Below are 25524 nucleotides of genomic sequence, written 5' to 3'. Positions count from 1 at the left end.
TTTCCCTTCTTTTGTTGAAAATAATTGTTGTACTTTATTGGGTAAGCAGGTTACAGTTTCCCTTGTGCATCATTTTAGCTGTTTGCAAATTCACCATGTGGTGGAGTTTGAATATTTTTGATTCAATAAATAAAGGGTTTGCGTGTTCTCTATATCCAACATTATGTATTATTTTAATTGATCTTTTTAGTAACACTGTTAATGACTGATAATTATTTCCCCATATTTCCACACAATAACTCAGATATGGTAACACTAGCGAACGGTAAAGAATATGAAGTGATTTTCGGTCTTTATTTATTATTGATGTGTTTCTTGCTACTTTATGTTGTATATTTTTATATGAGATTTCCAGTTCATTTTATCATCTATTATTACACCCAAAGATGTGTTTTATTTTACTCTTTCAATGTCTATTCCGTCCATTTGTATTTGTGTTTGACTTTCCCTTCTACTGTTACTAAATAGCATTATTTTAGTTTTACTGAGGTTTAAGGTTTTTGTCAAACCATCTTTTTAATTTGTTCCTTTACTTCTGTTATTTGTATTATCTTCTGTGTGTTCTCTCCTGAACAAAACACTGTTGAATCGTCCGCAAATGTTACTAACTTTAAATCTTTTGTAAACTTACCAATGTCATTTATATGAAGATTGAACAATTTTGGTCCCAGTATTGATCCCTCTGGTATGCCACAGGATATATTTAGCGTTGTAGAAGTGTGTTCACCGAGCTTCATGGACTGCTTCCTGTTTATAAGCTTTCTAATCCAGTTTAAGACCAATCCTCCATTGGCATACCGTCTAATTTGTTGATTAAAAAATTGTGATTAACTGTGTCAAATGCTTTAGTTAGATCCAAGAACACTGCTGCTGCACACTGTTTACTATCGATTGCATTGGTAATTTCCTCTGTTATTTCAATTAACGCGATCAATGTTGAAACATTAGCTCTGAATCCATATTGGTTCTAAGCAAGTATTCTATGTTTGTTTATGAACAAACATTATTGAACTGTTTTTCAATGATTTTAGAAAACTGTAGAAGTAAAACAGGTCTATAATTTGTAAATTGGTGGTTGTTTCCAGTCCTATAAATTGGTACAACTTTATCTCTTTTCTTTTTGTTTAGGAATGTTCCTGTTTGAAATGAAAGATTATTAACATACATTAATGGTACTGATATTTCTTCAATAACCTTTTTTTATTGTTTACATATAAATTTCATTACAATCGATTGAAGTCTTGGATTTGAATTTTTTCACGATTTTAACTATTTCCTCCTGTGTCACTTTTGTGAGGAACATCGAGTTGGGATTTCTATCTATGGTGTCTTTGAAGTCCTCAGTTGAAACTGTGTCTGGCATCCTTTCCTCCAATTTTGTTCCAATATAAAGTAATTATTGAAGCTTTCAACAACTTATTTCCTGTTATCTCAGGGCATTCAGTCGATCCCCACTGGACAGTTTGGTTTGTCTTAGAAGACAACTCGCCGCTCATTCGAGTAGGCTTCATCAGTTCGTGCTCATTGGTCAGATCTAGTCCAGCAGTCCCAAATATTTATACTCTAAAACCAGGAGGGTATGCCTATTATAGTGAGAAAAACAAGTTTTTAAATGCAAACAAGCAATCCTAACGGTCAAAGCCAACGACAGTCATTGAAGAGTAAATTACCTTCGTTAGAATTTTAAATATTTGCAAATTTAGGTAAAAATATGACTTCTAACTTGCACCATGGTCCTTTTTTTTAAATCATGACAGATGTATATTGCATTTCATCCAATAATAATAATTGTTCAATTATAATCCTTTAGGACCTGGCATTCACATCCATGATGAATGAAACTTCTGTCAAATCAAATATCTTTATATGGCAGGGGACAATCCTTGTCCTTGAAGAGTAGGCTCTTTGACTGTTTTTCCTATATTGTGCTCTGTTTTGGTACATAATGAGGTGAAAATATCATACAGTTAAGTGCAATATGTTGGCACCTTGCCTGGTGTCCTCGGATGTGGCTCTGGATGATGATCGCTTTCTGCTTGAAGAATTTAAAGTTTTTCCTGCACAGAAAACCTCTAATGTTTCGCTGGATGGTGACTGCCGCCCACGTCTGAGTGGTACTCCACTTCTCCTCCAGCTGCCGGTACAGGAGCTCCTTTAGAAAGACCTACAGTACATGTACACATAAAAAAATAGAAAACCATTACAGCTAAACAGTGATGGGTGGTAATGAGCTACAAGTAGCAACACTACGTAGCTTAACAACATTTTCCAGTAGCGATTGGTGTAGTGTAGCTATTTTTAGACCGACGTAGCGACATAGCGTTCTTAAAAGCTCCAAGCTACATAGAGAGAAAACAGACTGGAAATCTATTCATCCATCCAGGGGGGAAAAACTAAATAAAAAAAATACGGGCAAACTCAATGATGATTGGTTGGTTTAAATATATAGGTTGATTGGCAAGAATATATGCTCCCTAGTGTGTGAATGTGAGTGTGAATGTTGTCTGTCTATCTGTGTTGGCCCTGTGATGAGGTGGTGACTTGTCCAGGGTGTACGCCGCCTTACGCCCGAATGCAGCTGAGATAGGCTCCAGCACCCCCTTCGAACCCGAAAGGTACGAGCGGTAGAAAATGGATGGATGAATGGTTTACATATGATGTGTCATGATTGGCTAAGGTTAGGGAAAAAAATTACAGAAGTTAAAGTACCACTAATAGTCACACACACACAAGGTGTGGTGAAATGACCCATCCCCTTGTTCAACCCCCTGGGAGGCGAGGGGAGCAGTGAGCAGCAGCGGTGGCCGCACTCGGGAATCATTTTGGTGATTTAACCCCCAATTCCAACCCTTGATGCTGAGTGCCAAGCAGGGAGGTAATGGGTCCCATCTTTATAGTCTTTGGGGTTTGACACAACCTAACAATCTCAGGCGGACAATCTAACCACAAGGCTACTGAGAAGGCGCAGGTGGATGGTGACACTTTAAAACCAGGAAACAAAATTTAAATACATTGCCGATAACCCCATGCTGCTTAGTCAACACCGGTACAAAAGTCACATGGGATTCCAGTTCTGGCACATAAAGATGTTCACCTTTACTGGTTTCTGTTCATGAAAAAATTGAGTTAATTAATTTCTGTTACGTGAGACAAATGTTTTGCAGTTTTGTTTAACTGCATTTTATTAAATTTGTTTCCACTGTCTTCCTCCTTATTTTGTAAATGGTTACACATCTTTGAAAGTTAAAAGCAAAGCTAAAATGTTAAAAAGCAAGACAGAGGGCATGTATCCATTTTGTGTTTATTATAATGAACAATCAAACAAATATATATATATATATACATATATATAAAAAAAATATATATATATACACCGTATTTCCTTGAATTGCCACAGGGCATATAGTATGCGCCTGCCTTGAATTACTGCCGGGTCAAACTCGCTTCGCAAAATAATTAGAGCATGCTTAGTATTACCGCCTGGTCAAACTCGTGATGTCATCATTTTCAAAATGGGGGAGGCTGATTTCAATAACGGTAATTTGAAATCGCATAAAGGGAAGAAGATTAAGAGTTATTCATTAGGATTTAAGGTCCAAGCTTACATCACACAATCTTTTTTTACTGCATACCTTTGGTAAGTGCCAGGGTGAGAAGAGGTTTTAAAATAATTAACTCATGCTTACTTTTACCGCATGCCTTTGGTAAGCGCAGGAGTGAGAAGAGGTTTTAAATTATTTGCGCCCTGGCAGCTATTCAAGGAAATATGGTGTGTATATATATATATATATATATATATATATATATATATATATATATATATATATATATATATATATATATATACATAGATCTGTAACTGGGTGGGCTGTAAACTTTAGTGGACATCTTCAGAATAAAAGAGCGGCTCACTGTAGCTCCTAGTTTCTTACAGAGGGAGATTAAAGTCCAAGACAGGAAAATGACGGCGTGTAAGGGTGCTTGTGAATGTACACCTGACTAAGCAATATGAGAAGATAAGGAAGTCATAACAGAGGCTTAGGATGGTATCATATGTCCACAATCACGGGAGATTTCACACAAAAAGATCGGTCTGGTTTATATTTAACATAAGAGAATTAGATTACCCTTAGAGGACCGAACATTTGAAATAGCTCCTCTTCAGAAATAGCTTATTAGAGAGTCTGTATCTTTTAAGACGTCCTTTCAGCATGTCCTATGCTTTTTTGGAGCCTGACAGCTGGCTAGCAAGTATGAATGACATTTCCTTATGTAACAGGGTCAGTTATGTCTTGTAAGTATAATGTGTTATATCATGTTTTATTATTGTTACGATTACACAAAATGTGTATGTTACCTGATGTTTTGTCAATATTTGGAACCTGTCTCACCGTGTCCCCCCTACTGCATTAATTGTTGTGACACCTGCCTCTTTAATCTTTATTGCTTGTATTCTGACACGTGTCTACTTCGCAGAAGTGAAAAACAGTGGTGGTCAACCAAGCCAAGATGGCTGTTGTATAGCGCGATCTGTCTGAGGGGTATATACAGTATATTCCTGTAAAAAGCAGCCACGAGCCAAAAAATCAAACCATGCAATGAAATAGATCTTTATACTTTATCAAAAAAAGATTTGTCGATTGTTACCAAGGGTTATACATTAGTAGCGTTCCCAGAAATATGGAACTATTGTGATCCAGACATCATTCAACAGATTCATTGGGTTTTTGTTAATTAATAATTTTAGTGTTATTAGTTCCTATTTACATCTATTATACTTCCAGAGACTCCTGTATCCATGTGTGTGGCATGGAGTAGTATGGTTTTTTATAGTAAATCCAGGCAGTTTAAAGGTTGGTGGTCAACCAGTAGCTGGTGTTTTCTCATGTATGGAAACATTATTAACCTACTCATTTTGGCCACAGTGATGCCTGATAGGATATTCAATGTGGTGAGGCTGAGGCAGATTGTAGGCCAGTTAGTTTAATGGTACCATTCCCTTTTGGGGGTCCTTTATGATTAGGGCTGTCGGAGCTTGAGTAAGCCACTCTGGGTGGGTCCCTGATATAAGCAGCTTGTTTATTTGCGCTGCCAGGCGATCATGGAGTGCAGGGCAGTAAGCTCGTGTCAGTGGCCTGTGGACTAGTTGTTGAAAGAAAGAGCATAATGACTGTAAAGTCTTTATTAGTCACAAGTTTAAATCATCTCAATTCCATCTACTAACTGTGCACCGGTTTCTACAAAACGACAATCAGGGAGGTGGGCTTGTTTTGAAAGGATTGAAAACGGTGGGATATTTGCAAATTTGCTAAACATTTAGCTTTGAATTTGGCGAGACATTTAGAAGCACGTCAGACAAGTACCAAACCCATGCTTTTACTTATAAGCGACGAGCCATTTTTAGAGTCGGTACATAAGTAAATGGAATAAGTGGAGTGAATTGCAGTGAAATGAGGTGTGGTACCTTTGTGAGTCCCAGCTGATATTGACTGTCATCTGCACCAATCAATTCCAAAAGACTCAGTACATGCTCTCGGTCTGTCACATTACTGGAGCGCAGGGTGGCGAACACCCCATACCTGCCAAACAGGAGCAAAATCTGTAGTGAAGTAACTTGCGATTATTCATTGTACTTCAATATAAACACACAACGAAAAGGAGCTGTCAAAAACCATTTTTCTAACTGAGGACGGTCTAAGAATGTTTAAACTTGTTGAACAAAGTTACATTAGAGGCCTACTGAAATGAGATTTTCTTATTTAAACGGGGATAGCAGGTCCATTCTATGTGTCATACTTGATAATTTCACGATATTGCCATATTTTTGCTGAAAGGATTTAGTAGAGAACATTCACGATAAAGTTCGTAACTTTCGGTGTTAAGAGAAAAGCCCTGCCTCTACCGGAAGTCGCAGACGATGACGTCACATGCTTGATGGCTCCTCACATATTCACATTGTTTTACTGGGAGCCTCCAACAAAAAGTGCTATACGGACCAAGAAAACGACAATTTCCCCATTAATTTGAGCGAGGATGTAAGATTCGCGTTTGAGGATATTGATAGCGATGGACTAGAAAAAAAAAATTATTAAAAAAAATAAGTTAAAAAAAAACAACACGATTGCATTGGGACGGATTCCGATGTTTTTAGAGACATTTACTAGGATAATTCTGGGAAATCCCTTATCTTTCTATTGTGTTGCTAGTGTTTTAGTGAGTTAAATAGTACCTGATAGTCGGAGGTGTACGTCCACGGGTGTGTTGAGGCGCAGTGTCTCAGGGGAGTCGACGCCAGCTGTACGGATACACAAGCTCAGCTGATATCCGGTAAGTGGCGACTTTTTAACCACAATTTTCTCACCAAAACCTGCTGGTTGACATTCGGTAGGGATCCATGTCCGCTTGACCGCGCTCTGATCCATAGTAAATGTTAACTTCCAGAAATTTTAAGCAAGGAATCACCATGTGTTTGTGTGGCTAAAGGCTAAAGCTTCCCAACTCCATCTCTCTACTTTGACTCCTCCAATATTAATTGAACAAATTGCAAAAGATTCAGCAACACAGATGTCCAAAATACTGTGTAATTATGCGGTTAAAGCGGATGACTTTTAGCTGTGTGTGTGTGCAGCGCTCATATTTCCTTAAAACCCGTGACGTCTTGCGTACACGTCATCATTACACGGCATTTTCAAGACGAAACTCCCGGGAAAGTTAAAATTGTAATTTAGTAAACTAAAAAGGCCGTATTGGCATGTGTTGCAATGTTAATATTTCATCATTGACATATAAACTATCAGACTGCGTGGTGGGTAGTAGTGGGTTTCAGTAGGCCTTTAAATCCACTAATTTTGTTCCATAATGTAATTCTACCTTCAGATAGGTACGTTTTTTTATTTGCTGTGAATGCATACAAATGTTTGAAATATTTTTTTTTTCTTAGATTGGATTTCTCATAACAAATGACTGTATGTCATTAGGTAGCAGGTTGTTTTTACTTGGTGTACGATTTCATCTGTAATAATTATTTACAAAATCTAATGGTGATTTTAGAAATAAAGCTTTGTTTGTTTGTAATAACCAAAAAACTGTCATTTACTTACTAAAGTACAATCAGTGAAGAAATGGTACTTTTCTCATTTTATACCCATATCTCCACACAATAATTCCAATATGGGAACAGTAGAGAGTATGGAGTGACCACTGTGACAACGTCACAAGACTGCAGAATGTACCTCTCAACAAAGTAGGAGTATAAGAGGCGTATAGGATAACCCTCTTTCCGACTGTGGATGGCCTCCAACATGCCAGTATGCTTAAGTTGGGCTGACACGTAGTCCACATCAAACATTGCCGGAAGCTGATCAAGGAAGGAACAACGCATACAGGTTAGCAGACGTTCAGGCAATATTATCAATCTTAAAATCCAACTGTTACCTTAATACAGTTTGGCTTGAGACAATGGATGAACATTGTTCTGCAACTGTAAAGAAAATAAAACGTTATCAAGAAATGATGTAGTAATGACTGCAGTAACTGTTATTAGACTGGACAAGTAGTCTAAGTTAGTGCCAGTCAATGTTTTAGTAAGAGGTAATCAAATTATTCCGCTGTCACTACGCATACTTTTTATACAAATTATATGGAAGTTCATTCTTGAACACATGCAACTAATCACAAAATATATTGTTGTAAAATCATCATGTATAAATGCAGATAAATTAGGGCCCTGAGCAGAATTTTATCTGGAGCCCCCAGATTATACCTTCGGGAAATCAAACTTGATATTTTAATTTTAATGTAAAGTAAAGTACCAATGATAGTCAAACACACACTAGGTGTGGTAAAATGTGTCCTCTGCATTTGACCCATCCTCTTGTTCACCCCCTGGGAGGTGAGGGGAGCAGTGGGCAGCAGCAGCGCCGCGCCCGGGAATCATTTTTGGTGATTTAACCCCATATTCCAACCCTTGATGCTGAGTGCCAAGCAGGGAGGTAATGGGTCCCATTTTTATAGTCTTTGGTATGACTCGGGCCGGGGTTTGAACTCACAACCTACCGATCTCAGGGCAGACACTCTAACCACTAAGCCACTGGAAGTAATCAAATAGTAGTAATTTGATGCATGTTTTGTACTTAGACAAATTAATGTGAAAGACATTGTTCAATAATATATTCTCTTCATGCAAAATAAGTTACACATTTTTAAAACATAAACTTGTGGACCTCCCAGGACCAACTACGCCAGGGGATCGAACTCAGTACGTCTGCTTGACAAGACCAGCACTAATGTGTGCACCACAGAGAACAAAAGGAGCACTTTGGGAAATTTGCCATAATATTGTTATCAGTGACACAGCAGGATTCGGCTAGAAATCTGTTTGCTGTAACATGTAAAATAAAGTGCCTTGTCATTCATTTATTTGACATTTTACATGCGCATCATCATACAAAACACGGTCACCACAGTTCGCGGGGCCCTACACACAGTGGATGGACTCTATATAGGAAGAGGTCTGATGACACCGGTAACTCAGGTTACGTATACTACATGCAATCAAGCAACCTAGCAAAAACTGACACTGGACCTGTTTAGGGTCTCAACCCTTAGATTGCCCAAAGCCTGTGAATGAAACTTCACAGCAAAGGTGATGACTGCGGTGTGAAGGATGGTACCTTTCCAAGCGCTTGGTAAGCTCAGTCAGGGAGTGTAGAAAATTTGATGCAGCAGTCGAGGGTTGCTGGCGAAGACCCTTTCTTCCGCATTCCAACTCTCTTTGTTGATCGTACCTGGTCTTCACCTTTCCAAACAGCTCTGACACCAGCTGACAAGGATCAACGTATCAAGGATGGAAAAAAAAAATGTCAACAGTATTAATTTTAATAGTCTACTGAGTTGAATTATTATTGGTGTATGATCAGAAAATCAGCATTATAGTAATACATTCTTTCAAGACTTTTGAATATGTTCATCGACAAACTTTCAGAGGGCTTCTAATTTAAAATGAATAGCTAAATAGTCTCAGTGGGGAAATGTGCTAAAGGCAGGTCTTGGTTCTGCGAATTGTACATATTGACAAGTTGGCCACAATTGAAAAGATTTTACAAAGAGGATCCCACGCATATTCGCAATTTAGAATAAGTGTCGTCACAAATGCACAGATTTCAGGTGAATGTGAAGTGAATGATATTTATATAGCGCTTTTTCTCTAGTGACTCAAAGCGCTTTACATAGTGAAACCCAATATGTAAGTTACATTTAAACCAGTGTGGGTGGCACTGGGTGCAGGTGGGTAAAGTGTCTTGCCCAAGGACACACCGGCAGTGACTAGGATGTCGGAAGCGGGGATCGAACCTGCAACCCTCAAGTTGCTGACACGGCCGCTCTACCAACCGAGCTATACCGCCCCAGGTCAGATACTTTTTTAAATGACATTCAGAATTGTGTTTTCACCTGTCTCCAGGTGTTCTCTTCCACCACATCCCACACTTCCTCTTAGCACAAGCAAGCAACATGGGAGCAAATTAATTTATTTGGTCTTCAACCAATATCAAACTGCACATTTACAACTACAATATGCAACTTCTCACCTTGAAGTGATTTCATGAGTAGATTTTTGTACGAATAATCAACATTTTTCTAGCCCTCGGTTGATCGTCATATGCATTGATTAGTAAGTAAGTAAATACATTTTATTTTTTGAAGCACTTTTCACTGATACAATGACAAAGTGCTGTACAAAACATAGGTGAAGTAAAACAACAATTCAATTTAAAACAACAGGGGCAACATCATAAACAGGATACAAAGTGGCTTAAAAATAATAGTTAAAAGATGCATTAACTAAAAGTTTTTCTAAAGAGAGAAGTTTTCAAATGTTTCCTAAAAGTTTCAACTATACTTGCCAACCATCGCGATTTTTCCGGGAGACTCCCGAATTTCAGTGCCCCTCCCCATAATCTCCCGGGACAACTATTCTCCCGAATTTCTCCCAAGAATATTGAAGTCGTGCCTCGATGGCACTGCCTTTAGCGTCCTCTGCAACCTGTCGTCACGTCCACTTTTTCTCCATATAAACAGCGTGCAGGCCCAGTCGCATGTTGAATGCAGCTTCTACTGTCACAAGTAAGTGACTGCAAGGCATACTTGATCAACAGCCATACAGGTCACACTGAGGGTGGCCGTATAAACAACTTTAACACTGTTACAAATATGCGCCACACTGTGAACCCACACCAAACAAGAATGACAAACACTTTTCGGGAGAACATCCGCCCACCTCAACCCCGCATCCCCACCCCCCTCCCCCATTTCCCAAATTCGGAGGTCTCAAAGTTGGCAAGTATAGTTTCAACACAGTCAAGATCACGAAGGGACTAGTGCAAATTGTTCCAGAGTCTGGGAGCTATAGCCTGAAATGCCAAGTCTCCACGGGTTTTAAAACAAGTTTTTGGGATCTTTAGAAGACCCTGGCCTGAAGACCGGAGGCTGTGCCCTGAGGAGTAGGGGCATAGCAAGTCGGTGATGTACAAAGGGGCCCTACCATGCAACGCAAGGAATGTCAGGACTTAAATCTTAAACTCAATGCGGAACTTAACTGGAAGCCAGTGAAGGCATCAATAGTAAAATGTGTAGAAGATAGCATTCTACTTTGTGGTGGTCAAGTGCTTAGTATGTCAGACGGAAGACCCTCGGTTGGAGATTCATGCATTGGGTAAGGTTTTTTTTCTTTTAATGATATTTTAAATACTGTTAAATACGTACGATGTCATGGCTTTTACAAATGTACAAACACAAAATAAATCCCTGCCCATTGCTTTGCCAACCACTCCAGCACCACGCTCGTATGCGCCGCATATATTGCATACCCACTTTTTGCACCACTGTCCACATGTCCCTGATTTACACAATTATAAAGCTGTACAGGTAAACTGGCTACATTGTATCCAAGTGTAAGTTCGTCAGTTGGTTGTCAATAAACATGTACGTAACATAATCCAGTTGATTCACCTTTAACCGACTACTGGCGAAAAGTTCCACCACTTCAGTCTTGAATTGGTCGTGGTTTTTATTCAGAAAATTATGGACCTAAGAAAAAAAAAAATTGTATTACTTTAGAAAAATAAAATAAACAAGATTTAGTTTGGAACTAATTTACTGAGCAGTACCTGATATGTGACAGTTGCAGCATAGTGAAATATGGTAAATGTTGGCTCAGGCTTTTTGGGCTTGGCATAGTAAGGACTGTTTCCATGGTGGTAGTGGCACTTTTGGAGAAAGGTGTGATCAGTTGCCTATCAAGGAAAAACAGGATTCAGGTTACACAAAATCTATTAAAACTGGCACATTTGAATAGAAAATGGTCCAAGAACTTCTAGTATACATGCTAGTATATGCTATTACTTCAGCAAGTGCATGATGGAACTACACGAGCTACAAGTAGGCCGTTACTACTGTATGTGTTTGACTATCCATTAGAATATTTGCCTCACCCATGTGATAATGCATGTGTACTGGGTAGATGTGACAACAAATTTACCAATAATTATGTATAACTATAAAAGTTGTACCAAAACAATAGTGACACAAGTTGTCATATACTACAGGATGAGCTGGACAGATAACACAATACTAAGAATGCCAGCAGGTTCCGGTCTTGCACATGTCATGGGGTTGTAGCAGTATGGATTTACAGGACTATGGTTGCCTCACCACTATCATAAACTAGAACAAGAGTGACATTGCCAAATTAACATCTGTGACACAAACAAACTATGCTGTGTCACATGGACTGTCTTGCTAGTTTGACATGAGATTAGAGAAGGAATGATCCAAAGCAGTGATTCTTAACTGGTTAAGCTGTCACCTAGAAAGTGGTGACCCAAGCTAAGGAAGATTTTTTGTTTTGTTTTCTTTGTCAGTTATCTTATATTCAGTGGAAAAAAAAACGATCTCCCGAAAAGTGCAGTTTAAATTTGAGCTTGTGCTTTTGTTTCAGGAACTATAATTTTTACTGACGAATTCAAAATGTTTCATGTGGAAAAGTTTTCATTACATGGTATATCAAGTAGTTGAATCAGAGCAACTGGAGGTGAAACATCTTCAAGAAAATTAAGCAAGTTGCTCAAAAAAAAAAAGAAATGCAACTTATATTCTATTTGGCTTAGTAGGCGACACAACATCTAATTCAATAACAGTTTAGTAACATAATTAAACATCAGTCATTAACCACAAACGCTGAAAAACAAGAAAAGTGCATTTCAAATAGACTCCAGTATGCATAACTTGTCTTCCAATCACATTATGAGAGGGCAAATGTTACGTCTTCGAGGGCGCATGGCTGCGATTGTCGTGTTCCTCACCAACACAGGAAACAAGCAGGAGTAGCGTGCAGGTAAGATTCAAGTTTTTAATAAATCAAAGGCAGGAACAAAAAATACTAAACTGCGGACGCTAGTAAGCGTGGAGCTAAACAAAACCAACATGTCACCAAGGGTGAAAAACGAGGAATGCTAGTGTATCAAATCACCATAGAGAGGAGAAAAAACAGGAGAAATGTAAATGTTGCCTATTGCAAACATTGACCCAGCAACTAATGCTGGGTGACAGGACAATATAAAGGGGAGTTATTAACCAAAACACCTGGTGGGAACACTAATTGCTAAACACAGACAGGTGAGGAGAATCAGTGTCCATGGAAACAGACAGTAAACAGGGAAAGCGGGTGCACCCAGGAAAAAGACAAACACAGAAAAAACTACCAAACATAAATCATGCCATGACCCGGGTAACGGATCATGACAGCAAAAATGTAAAAAATATGAATTTGGAGCAGTCAATAAGAGACCTGTCGGTGTTGTCTGCGCCTGAAGAAATTGTTTCAAAGTCTGGAGTTAAAGTAGACAAGGCAATAGATCCTCATACATAGTTTTTGAGAAAGAAAAAAAAGTATGCGTAAAAAGGGTCTGTGATGTAACAGGTGTGTGAGCCTTACAGGTACCCATAGACAAACTGTTGCAATACGGACTATAGCTAAGTGGTTGAATGACAAGGCTGTATGGTGCAGTGTGTTAATTAAAAACTTCTAAAACGTCATTCAGTTGTCACGCCTTATGAACATTACATATACAACACCCCAATGCAAAAATTACCCTTCAAAATAAAAGTGCAAGCTTATTTTTCAGCTTTTTTTTTTTCCCTGGCAAAGACCCACCCACATGGGTTTGGATCCACCAGTTGAGAATCACTGATTTAGGTTGTGTAATAATTTACTTGGGGGAGGCAGGTCTGGTCATCAAGTATGCGGAAGATGCCGTATGGTCTTGAGGAGATTAACTCCAGGCAGGGGTTAAAGTCCTTTAATAACACTGGGCACCACTGAATCTGTTCTGTAGTGTACTCCTCCTGAAGGAGTCACAGAGAATGAATGATCACTCATACAATATTCATCCATAGTAGTGTGGTGAAAATGAAAGTAAATGATCTGCAAATATAAGGAGGGACAGTGGGCCAAAATCAAAGTACAGATCTTTTGACTGTTATTGTTCACTTGTCAGATGTACAAAGAGCCACATCTGGCTCTCATATGCAGTAATAAAAACTAACTGCTTTTAAGGAGATATATATATATATATATGTATATATATATATATATATATATATATATATATATATATATATATATTTATATATATATATATATATATATATATATATTAAGGCCATATTTTAATTGCACTTCAATTCTATTGACTTTGTTTAAGTAAAATATTAATTAATGTATTATCATTAATTCATTTATTTATCCTTCCATTCATCCATCCATCCATCTTCTGCCGCTTATCCGAGGTTGGGGCGCGGGGGCAGCAGCCTAAGCAGGGAAGCCCAGACTTTCCTCTCCTCAGCCACCTTGTCCAGCTCTTCCCGGGGGATCCCGAGGCGTTCCCAGGCCTGCCGGGAGACATAGTCTTCCCAATGTGTCCTGGGTCTTCCCCGTGGCCTCCTACCAGTCGGACATTCCCTAAACACCTCCCAGGGAAGCATTCGGGTGGCATCCTGACCAGATGCCTGAACCACCTCATCTGGCTCCTCTTGATGTGGAGGAGCAGTGGCTTTACTTTGAGAGACCCACCACCCGACGGAGGAAACTCATTTGCCAAAGCTCATGACCATAGGTGAGGATTGGAACGTAGATCGACCGGTAAATTAAGAGCTTTGCCTTCCGGCTCAGCTCCTTTTACACCATAACGGATCGATACAGCGCCAACATTACTGAATGTGCCGCACCAATCCGGCTGTCGATCTCACGATTCACTCTTGCCTCACTCGTGAACAAAACTCTGAGGTACTTGAACTTGTTACCCCAGCCCGTCGCCTCTCACTGCGAGCAACGTCAGTGTGGAAGAGAGTCCATCCCTTCTCAAGAAAACTGGTTCCATAGCCCTTGCTGTGCGTCAAAGTGAGTCCAACTATATCCAGCAGGAACTTCTCCACCACGTGCACTAGTTCAGGCTCCTTCCCCCCCAGCGAGGTGACATTCCTCGTCCCAAGAAGTAGCTTATGTAGCCGAGGATCGGATCGCCAAGTGCCCTGTCTTCGGCTGCCGCCCAGCTCGCATCGCACCCGGCCTATATGGCCCCTCCCGTGAGTGGTGAGCCCATTGGAGGGGGGACCCACGTAGCCTGGCCACCAGGCGCTTGCCATCGTGCCCCAACTGCGGGCCTGGCTCCAGAGTGGGGCCTCGGTGACCCGCGTCTGGGCGAGGGACATCTGAGTCTCGGATTTTGTATTTCCATAGAAGTCTTCCAGATGCTCTTTGTCTGATCCCTCACCTAGGACCCGTTTGTTTTGGGAAACCCTACCAGAGGGCATGGAAGCCCCGGACAACATAGCTCCTAGAATCATTGGGACAAGCAAACTTCTTTACCACGATAAGGTGGCAACTCAGAGAGGTTATTTTTTTATTTGTCTTTTGTTACCTCATTAAACCCTTATTTTTGGTTAAATATACATTTTATTGGTATTAATTTCTGTGTTAACCCGTCTGACTTAAGTCTTTATCTTTCGAAAGCTTGATCAGTTCCATCATTTGATAACAGGCATTTTGTATGTGCGGATGTATGTCCGAATTATGAATATCTTTGTGAAAAGCACATGTTTTTTACCTGTCATTTGACGAAGGTTAGTCTTCTTAAATTGTAATTACTTTTGTGTATATTAGGGAAGAGGGGGCATGCATGCTAAAAATTAAATAAAAAGTAAGATTACAAATTAAAAATTAATATTTAAATGGGTCCTAGGAGGTTAGGCTTAAAGTCATTTGTCATAGTTTAAGTCAGAACTGTACTTGTACCGATTAGAACTATGGCCAAGGACAACCATGATACTAATTAGGGATGCAAAGTATATATGTTCTGTTTGCCCTTCATGAGACAATGTTTTTTATTTTCTGCTTCTTTTTTTTTGTTCCCTAACTGTACCGAGATATGTATCGAACCATGAGGAGATTTTACCGTTGAATCTGTCAGGCTTGCCACTGACAGTTTGTTTGTGTTTTAGTTTATCCTCTGTGTGTGTTTAGTATTTCCGGTTTTTAGTTCCTGTCAGCGCTCTTATTTTGTCTGTTTCCTGTTTTTTTCCCTGTGTGCTGTTTCTCCTCAGCTGCGGCTGATTGGCACCTGGCCACACCTGGTGTCAATCACCCGCTCCTATTTGTACCTGCTTTGTCTTCCAGTCAGTGCTGGATTATTGTCGTTGCTACCTGTCATGTCGATGTCGCTCTTGTCGTGGCTACCTGTCGTGTCGTGTTTTGTCAATGCAGCGTTGCGGTAAGCTTTATTTGATTGCGGTTTTTAGCTTAATGTAGGTTAAGTTAGGTTCATTTATTAGATAAAATATATAAATGATAGATACAATACATTATGAATTAAATAATAAATAAATAAGTAAATCGGTGTATAAAATAGAAATGTAACATTAGCAAGAATCCCAAAAAAATCATGTTCAATTCAAGAACATTTTAAAATTAACACATTGAAATTATTTTTTTTACAAAGGCTATCAGCTCCTCTATACAGCTTGACAATATATTATAATTTCCTTAAGATAAACACACCGTAAACATTTTGGACAATCATGCAACAACCCTTAAATTGTGTATTTTCTTACTCACCTGCTCTTGAGTGATCACAGTGTGGCTGAAAAAATGCTGCAGCTGTTCATTGGCAAAGTTGATACACAACTGTTCAAAACTGTTGATTCCAAGGTCCTGCAAAATAAATGACATGTTAACGAATCATATTTTCACATGACATTTTGATTTATACATCTGTACATATTTACTTCAAATCCGTAGATGTCTACTACACCCACGGTGTTGTCCATTTCTGTGGGATTCAGCCAGTTATTGATCTGGTTTAACAACCAGTCAAATAACACTGAGTACAAGGCTTTGGCAATGGAATCTCTGTAAGAGAGGAAAAACATATTGTAGCGTCCCGGAAGAGTTGATGATGCAAGGGGTTCTGGGTATTCGTTCTGTTGTGTTTACGTTTGGGGCGGCATGGCGTAGTGGGTAGAGCGGAAGTGCCAGGAACCTGAGAGTTGCAGGTTCGCTCCCCGCCTCTTAACGTCCAAACTGCTGCTGTTGTGTCCTTGGGCAGGACACCACCCTTGCCCCTGGTGCTACTCACACTGGTGAATGAATGGTGGTGGTCGGAGGGGCCATAGGCGCAAACTGGCAGGCACGCTTCTGTCAGTCTACCCCAGGGCAGCTATGACTACGAAAGTAGCTTACCACCTTCAGGTGTGAATGAATGATGGGTTCTCACTTCTCTGTAAAGTGCTTTAAGTTTCTAGAACAGATCCGTGGCGCAGTGGGAGAGTGGCCGTGCGCAACCCGAGGGTCGCTGGTTCAAATCCTCACCTAGTACCAACCTCGTCACGTCTGTTGTGTCCTAAACAAGACACTTCACCATTGCTCCTGATGGGTGCTGGTTAGCGCCTTGCACGGCATCTCCCTCCATCAGTGTGTGAATGTGTGTGTGAATGGGTAAATGTGGAAGTAGTGTCAAAGCGCTTTGAGTACCTTGAAGGTAGAAAAGCGCTTTGAAAGTACAACCCATTTATTATTATTATCCCGAAATGTCTTTGTCATTGTTGTTTGGTGTGGTTTCACAGTGTGGCGCATGTTTGTGACAGTGTTAATGTTGTTTGTACGGCCACCCTTAGTGTGACATGTATTGCTGTTGACGCACTTGAATGTGTGTACATAAAATTAACGTGATCATTAAACTTGTTTTTGATCATACGCAGTGTCAGCATTTCTTGACATCTTTAAGTAAAGACCACTGTTAACCCATCCAACGCTACAATATTTTTGCATGGTGATTCATTTTCATTCCGATACAACAGTCAGTGTTGTCAACAGTACAGTACCCAACCGATTGGTAGCTGTCTTTAAGTGCTCACAGATTTGATGAGTGCACTGTGAAGGATGTGGACTCCAGGCGGAATGTCTGTAGTTATCAGAGCTTCCATGGTCGCGTGCAGTGGCGCTTTGTCGTTTCCTGAAATGTCCATCAAACCCCACAATCCTTGCACATTGTTTGCATATGCTAGCCCCTGGGATCAAATTACTAAGTATGCTGAATGTCTCCTATCTTGGCGAGTTGGAGTTGCGAGGAAGAAGTGATAAACAAGACAATGGTGGCCATGTTGGGGGTCAGTGTTTTGGTCAGCAGGGCCCTAAAATTGCAAGCTGACAGACATTGTGTAAGAGAGACAGGACACATCTGCTTCCTAGTCGATATGATGTCATACAGGGGTTTGCAGGAGACAATAGGTTGATGACATCACATAGAAGTATGCAACTGGTTGGTGGGTGAACTGCAGTGCTGTTCTGATATTTGCTAAGCCGTGAATAAAGTTATCTTTGTTCAATAAGTTTGTATCAGTGGGTTGTTCTACATTATCACAACACGCCCCTCTTCCAGCCAAGAAGGAGGAAGGCCCAATACACATCACATTCTACATTGACGACGAGGAAGCGGAACTTCGCTGCCTGCTTGCTTTACAAAGTCGTGAAAGAGAGGGTAGTATGCATGGCCAATAGATTAATTGATTTATGTGGACCCCGACTTAAACAAGTTGAAAAACTTATTTGTGTGTTACCATTTAGTGGTCAATTGTACGGAATATGTACTGAACTGTGCAATCTACTAATAAAAGTTTCAATCAATCAATCAATCAATCAATCAATCAAAGAGATGTTTCTCTGTAGAGTACGAAGTGTTACAGCCAGTTATCGACTGCGCACATCAACTCTGAATTTTTCTCGGTGTTGAGTTATGGAAAACATTTCATTCACATAATGGCCTTGTTTTTGAATTGGTGCCACATTTAATGTAGGTTGATGTAAAAAAATACATGCCAAACTGGGAGGTTGCGAATTCAAACCCCGGTTATAACAAAGACTACAAATAAATGGGACCCATTGCATGCCTGCTTGGCACTCAGCATCAAGGGTTGGAATTGGGGGTTAAATCACCAAATGATTCCCGAGCGTGGCCCCCGTTGTTGCTCACTGCTCCCCTCACCTCCCAAGGGGTGAACATGGGGCTTGGTCAAATGCAGAAGACACATTTCACCACACCTACTGTGTGCGTGACAATCGTTAGGACTTTAACTTAATTGAGTGCTTTAATCACAGTTGACAATCTTCATTATTTATTTCACATGAATGCAAACGTGTTTCTTGAGTAATAAACATGCAGTATGTAAAACAAAAACGGCCTGATTTACTGAAGGTTTGCGTGTACAAAAACGCCTGCAAACGTGATAGCATGCGCTAAGGTGATCTACTAAACATGTGCCAAAAGGATTGCGTCTGTTAAGTGAGCAGAATAGTGTGTTCTATCCATTTTGAGTCTCTGTCTTCATCAATATGTACAATATATGCTGATCATCAAAACGCCCACAATACTGGGAGGAGAAAATGCGTATATAATTAGCATGCACATTGTGATTTATCAACACTCATCACCGTTTTGTGAGCAGTATTTTGCGTTTTATTTAGCACAGGTGCGAAGGACGTGCAAACTGACAGTTCCACACACGACTGCAGGATCAGTGCTCGTGCTGCACAGACAGACGAGAATCCTCCGTCCCACGTGTCTTTGTCAATGTTTTGGACAATCAGAAATAAAAAGTATTAGACATATGTTCTAGTCAGCAACATTATTTTATAACTATAGAGCTGCAAGAGGATTTAAAGGGGAACATTATCACCAGACCTATGTAAGCGTCAATATATACCTTGATGTTGCAGAAAAAAGACCATAGGTTTTTTTAACCGATTTCCGAACTCTAAAAGGGTGAATTTGGCGATTTAAACGCCTTTCAATTGTTCGCCTGTCGGAGCGATGACCTTTCACCCGTGACGTCACATCGTGAAGCGACCCGCCATTTTCTCAAACACATTACACACACCAAGTCAAATCAGCTCTGTTATTTTCCGTTTTTTTCGACTGTTTTCCGGTACCTTGGAGACATCATGCCTCGTCGGTGTGTTGTCGGAGGGTGTAACAACACAAACAGAGACGGATTCAAGTTGCAACAGTGGCCAAAAGATGCAAAAGTCCCTTGTTTGTTCTGCACACTGTACCGACGACAGCTGTACTATGACAGAGATGGCACAGAGATGGCAAGAATGTATGGATATCCTGTGACACTCAAAGCAGATGCATTTCCAACGATAAAGTCAACAAAATCACAAAGGTGAGTTTTGTTGATGTTATTGACTTATGTGGAGTGTGCTAATCAGACATATATTTGTTCACGGCATGACTGCATGCTAATCGATGCTAACATGCTATTTAGGCTAGCTGTATGTACATATAGCATCATTATGCCTCATTTGTAGCTATATTTGCATCCAGCCTTTCCCTCCACCCACATTTAATGCCAAACAAACACATACCAATCGTTGGTTAGAAGGCGATCGCCAAATTCGTCCGCGCTTCCTCCAGTGCCGCTGTCTGTCGTGATATAGCTCAAAAGCTTCTGTTTCTTCTTTAATTTCGTTTTCGGTACCTGCCTCCACACTCCAACCATCTGTTTCAATACATGCGTAATCTGTTGAATCGTTTACGGCGCTGAAATCCGAGTCTGAATCCGAGCGTAATATCGCTATACCTTTCTGTGCTATCCGCCATGTTTGTTTCTGTTTGGTCACGCTGTGACGTCACAGGATAATGGACGGGTGGATATAACGACGGTTAAATCAGGCACTTTGAAACAGTTTTTCAGGATATTGCGTGATGGGTAAAATTTTGAGAAAAACTTCGAAAAATAAAATAAGCCACTGGGAACTGATTTTCAGAAATTGTGATAATGTTCCCCTTTAAGGACTTATTAAAACGAATTTAATTGATCCATTTTTGTGTCCTTTAGTATCTTTTAATGATGTTTGTTTTTTCCACAGAGAATATGTATCATTTAATAGGCTCCAGTCACCCGCGCAACACTGAGAGGGACAAGCGATAGAAATGGACAGATGGAAATCTTGGACGAAGAAAACTTCTCTATACCTTTTTGCATCTAGAGCCAGAGTAAGTGCAGCCTCCCTCCAATGAGCACACCTTTGGCTTCTAAAAATGCCCATAAAAAGTAGCACTTGTCTCATGCATGTCTGACAACATACCAAATACTACAGGTATCATGATAACATGAATGTGCAGCAAACGAGAGTGTCTCCTTGGTCATGCCCCATATAGTACTTGCAAAATCTTCATTTAAATAAGGCAGGCGGCACCAATTTGCAAACCGGCCGACCCAACCTCGCTTCACCATAAGACACAAACAGGTTGTCAGCTGTATGATGGGACTATGAATGGACTACATCTGCCTTCAAGCCCCTTACAGGACAGAGTGGAGCACTTTCACATAATCAGAATGTGTGGATAAAACAATTTCATCACTGGAGGCTCGGCACAAAGTTTCAAGGCAATTTTCTGGGCTGAAATGCAGTTGTTGGCAGAAGAAACACTGTTTTGTCCTCATCCCCAAACTGAAGTCATCCCGCACTAACAAACTGACCAATCATCTTGCTCACTATCTTTGCAGATGCAGCGGAAACAAACACGGTCTTCAGCCCGAGGAGACCGACAGATGTCAAGAGGGCAGGGGGACATGATTGACCAGCGGTAGCCTTCACATGACTGGCTGTTCTTCAGCCCCTTACCCTTATGTCCTTATATTGAGTGGTGTGTGCACGTGCATGCATGTTTCATATGTATGTTATGTAATGAAGAGGCTTCCGTGGAATTAATGAAAGGAGGTGTTGCTAACATTGGATCCTGGTTTAATCAGACAGACACGTGTTAATTAAATTATATTTATATAGCGCTTTTTCTCTAGTGACTCAAAGCGCTTTACATAGTGAAACCCAATATTAAATGTTTACATTCAAACGAGTGTGGGTGGCACTGGGAGCAGGAGGGTAAAGTGTCTTGCCCAAGGACACAACAGCAGTGACTAGAATGGCGGAAGCGGGGATCAAACCTGCAGACCTCAAGTTGCTGGCACAGCCGCTCTACCAAACGAGCTATACCGCGATTGATTCGATACGACTGGTACTCGCAATTTGGTAGGATATGAACATTTAATAAATCTCAGATTGAACATTTCCATCGTCTTGTAAAACAATAATAACAAGAATAATAATAATAATGCATGAAGCTTTAATCAACTGGTGTTGTCCAAATATTTGTTACCAGACTCAATGGTCATGAAAACATGCATGCATAGTTGTAGAAGAAAAAATTGACTGGTGTTACATCTTCTTTCTGAGTCTTACCTCGATTCGATGGCACTCTCCACAGACAGGGGACAGTAGATCCTGTCATAGGTTGTCTTCTGTGGACAAGGCGACAGGTCGGTCAGGGCAGAACCAACAGAGACATTTGATGATTTAAAAATACTTAGAAAGGTTGAGTGACTCACTGTGATTTTGTGTGTTATGGTGTTCTGTAGTGCCTCATAAGATATCTTAAGCAAAGAGCTGATCCTTCGAGCCTCAGACTCACTATAGATGAGAGCCACCTCAAACGACTCACTCTGAAAGAACAAAAATGTATGATTGAAATTGATGTCTGAAATGTTCTTTTCACTTTTCTGAAGGTCATACCTCATGTGAACTGAAGCAGATGTTGCCCAGCTGCAAAATAGAGGAAAGAATGGCCCAAATGGTGAAGATCTGGTCAGTACTAAGACCAATTTTGTCAAAGCACTGAACTAACAACTGGAAATCTTTTCTGTCCAACTTTCCTTTCAGCTCACAGGCGCCACCCTATGGAAGGTACACCTAGGGTTAAAAAAAAATGAATGGAACACAACTGGAGTAAAAGTATTTTGGTATACTTGGTTCAGGTAGTAATACGTCTCGGCTCCCTGAAGGTAGAAGTCCCGTTTGTTCCAGTCATTCATACCTGCCAAAAGCTCATAGAACACATGGTAGTTCCTCTCCCCATTGGCCTGAGCAAAAAATCAAATTGGAATTTGGAATTTGATGTCATATTAGTGCAATACCTTTTTTTCCCCCTTCAATGAGAAATGTAGATACAGTATACTCTTGCAAAGTCAAAAATATATAATCATGGAGCTCAATAGCTAATAGGAAAAGTAGTATTTTCAATTTCTCCCATGTGCCACTACACATGATTTGTTTGTGTTGGTTCTGCCTATCCTAACATAACACTATTCCAAAGGCTGCATGTTGGGGCTGGAAATCAAACCCAGGCCATCTGCATGAAAAGTGGCAGCAAATAACATGTTATCACAAGGGCCCACCATCATCTTAAAAAGGGTAATTTTAATTATTTATTCTGAAGGTGAGAAAAACAGTCATCAGAAGCATAACAAATGACAAAATATACACAAATCTGAAAATGTTAACAAGGTGATTTCGCATGTTTATTCTAAATTGGCACAATCATCAATGGATCTGTGTTCTAATCTGAGACCTCCTTTCACATACAGGTACTGTATCTGTGTATAGTGGGTATGTTGTCAATGTGCTTGCATAAAATTACTGCAGTTCCTTTCTACATAAACCTTTTTGACAAAATATGAAAAATCAAGGATTGTTTTATTTATTGTAATCTGGATGATAAACGTGTTGCCTTTATTTTTCAATGCAGTGTCGACGAGTGCAGGGAGTAGAAAATGTTTTATTATGAGTGAGTGCAAAAGCATCCACTCACATAACCTTTGACTCTAAAATAGAGAAAATGTGTTTTTTTGTTTAGAGAAAACTAATTTACTAAAACATTTTTCCAAACTTTCAATGAAATACAATTTCATCAAGCACTCAGAGTACATGTTATAATATTCTCACCTGGAAAACAACCCTGGATTTCTCAAGGAGATATTTGGACAAGGAGGTCCCAACAACAACACCCCTGCCAAGGAAACAAACAGTTTTAAAATACACTTTTTTTTTTTCACTTTTACTATATTACAATGTAGTAGATTAGCGGGGTTAAATTATGAGACCACCTGCAAATGGAAAGTATTTGAGATTCCCATTAAAAAAATAAATGGATAAAAAATACACTAACAAAGTCTGTATTATGCTGCTGCAAGGAGATGCCACCTCCCCCTGGTGAACTTCCTACTAGCTAGACATTGATGTTCTCTTCCAATATTGAATCAACATTTGCAACGAAGGAGACGGTTGCGATTAAAAGATTAGGCTCAGTTCCAAGACCGTTTCAGTCTTTCTTCAGTTGCCCATGACTTGTGACAAAGATTGCTACAAGCTAAATGCATTGAAAAACAATGAAGGTTTAAACATGTTTTTTTTCCCCCTTTTTTTTTTTTTATAACTTCCTAAATTTCCTTCCATTTTCAACTCAAATTAATTTGGTGTTTGGATTTGAAAAATACATTAAGATCCTAGGAAAAAAAAATCGGTTTTGGTCTACTCAAACCAAGATCCAAAGAGTTTCGGCAGGTTTTGTCAGTTTGTCAATTACGAGTCACACTAAAAATGCATTCCTACTGTGTTTTATATGAAGAAAATAGCATTGAGTCATTGTATATCTAGTTAAACCTATCTAAAGAGAAACCAGGGGCCGTACGGGTGTCGAACCCATGACCACGGCATTATTTGCACCACGCTCTGACCAACTGACCTAACCGGCCACATACTCAAATAATTTCCTCACATTTTCAACCGAAATTATTTTGGTATTTAGATTTGGACAAAACATTAAGTTCCTAGCAAAAAAAAATCTATTTTGGTCTATTCAAACTAAGATCCAAAGTGCCTTTGCAGTTTTTGTCCATTTGTCAAGTACAAGTCATACAAAAAATCCATTACTCCAGCGTTTTGCATGAAGAAAGTAGCAGATAGTCAATGTTGATCGATAGTTTAAACTTTCTACAGAGAAAACAATGGGCTGCATTGGGGTTGAACCCATGACCTTGGCGTTATTAGCATCACGCTCTGACCAACTGAGCTAACCAGCCACGTTTCCTTATAATTTCCTTACATTTTCAACTCAAATTATTTTGGTATTTAGATTTGAACAGGACATTGAGTTCCTAGAAAAAAAATCTGTTTTGGTCTCCCCAAACTAAGATCCAAAGAGCTTTGGCAGTTTTTGTCAGTTTGTCAAGATTGAGTGACACTAAAAATGTATTCCAACAGTGTTTTACGGACAGAAAGTTGGATTGAATCAATTGTGTTAATCGATAGTTAAACCTATTTAAAGAAAATACAGTGGCCAGTATGGGGGTTGAAACCATGACCTTAACGTTATTAGCACCACGCTCTGACCAACTGAGTTAACATTCCACAAACCTTCAAACTTTCCCTACATTTTCAGCTCAAATGTTTTTGGTATTTTGATTTGCACAAGACATTGAGTTGATAGAAAAAAAAAAATCTGTTTTGGTCCCCTCAAACTAAAATCCAAAGAGGTTTGGCAGGTTTTGTCAGTTTGTCATGTACGAGTCACACTAAAAATGCATTCCTATAGAGTTTTTTGTATGAAGAAAGTAGCATAGAGTCAATGTTGATCGATAATTTAAAGTATCTAAAGAGAAACCAGTGGCCTGTACGGGGGTTGAACCCACGACCTTGGCATTATTAGCACCACGCTCTGACAAACTGAGTTAACCTTCCACAAACCTTCCCTACATTTTCAAATCAAATTTTTTTGGTAATTAGATTTGCACAAGACATTGAATTGATAGATAGGGAAAAAAATCTGTTTTGGTCTCCTCAAACTAAAATCCAAAGAGGTTTGGCAGTTTTTGTCAGTTTGTCAAGTACGAGTCAAACTAAAAATGCATTCGTATAGAGTTTTTTGTATGAAGAAAGTAACATAGAGTCAATGTTGATCGATAGTTTAAAGTATCTAAAGAGAAACCAGTGGCCCGTATGGGGGTTGAACGCATGACCTTGGCGTTATTAGCACCACGCTCTGACCAACTGAGCTAACCGGCCACATTCTCTTACAG

The 25524-nt window shown here is 39.7% G+C and overlaps 1 protein-coding gene and 1 non-coding gene across 2 annotated transcripts in view; both read right to left on the bottom strand.

The window, feature by feature from the left end:
- Window positions 1–25524, bottom strand: part of myo15b (myosin XVB) — a 201772-nt gene that overhangs the window by 60312 nt on the left and 115936 nt on the right. The window contains exons 9-23 of the mRNA XM_061908618.1: window positions 23393–23456; window positions 22417–22530; window positions 22184–22345; window positions 22000–22113; window positions 21854–21912; window positions 16339–16462; window positions 16169–16264; window positions 13270–13401; window positions 11166–11291; window positions 11008–11085; window positions 8673–8821; window positions 7435–7480; window positions 7233–7357; window positions 5465–5579; window positions 1989–2164 (exon numbers count right to left, since the gene is read on the bottom strand). Of these exons, the coding sequence (XP_061764602.1) occupies window positions 1989–2164; window positions 5465–5579; window positions 7233–7357; window positions 7435–7480; window positions 8673–8821; window positions 11008–11085; window positions 11166–11291; window positions 13270–13401; window positions 16169–16264; window positions 16339–16462; window positions 21854–21912; window positions 22000–22113; window positions 22184–22345; window positions 22417–22530; window positions 23393–23456 (1680 nt within the window). The remainder of the gene's footprint in view (window positions 1–1988; window positions 2165–5464; window positions 5580–7232; window positions 7358–7434; window positions 7481–8672; window positions 8822–11007; window positions 11086–11165; window positions 11292–13269; window positions 13402–16168; window positions 16265–16338; window positions 16463–21853; window positions 21913–21999; window positions 22114–22183; window positions 22346–22416; window positions 22531–23392; window positions 23457–25524) is intronic.
- On the bottom strand, window positions 25437–25510 carry trnai-aau (transfer RNA isoleucine (anticodon AAU)). Its single transcript has one exon. It is a non-coding gene; the product is annotated as a tRNA-Ile (tRNA).

This window comes from Nerophis ophidion, linkage group LG08 (genome assembly GCF_033978795.1).
Source record: "Nerophis ophidion isolate RoL-2023_Sa linkage group LG08, RoL_Noph_v1.0, whole genome shotgun sequence".
NCBI lineage: Eukaryota > Metazoa > Chordata > Actinopteri > Syngnathiformes > Syngnathidae > Nerophis > Nerophis ophidion.
Note: the sequence above shows the minus strand (reverse complement) of the source record. Positions and strands in the feature narration are given on the sequence as shown.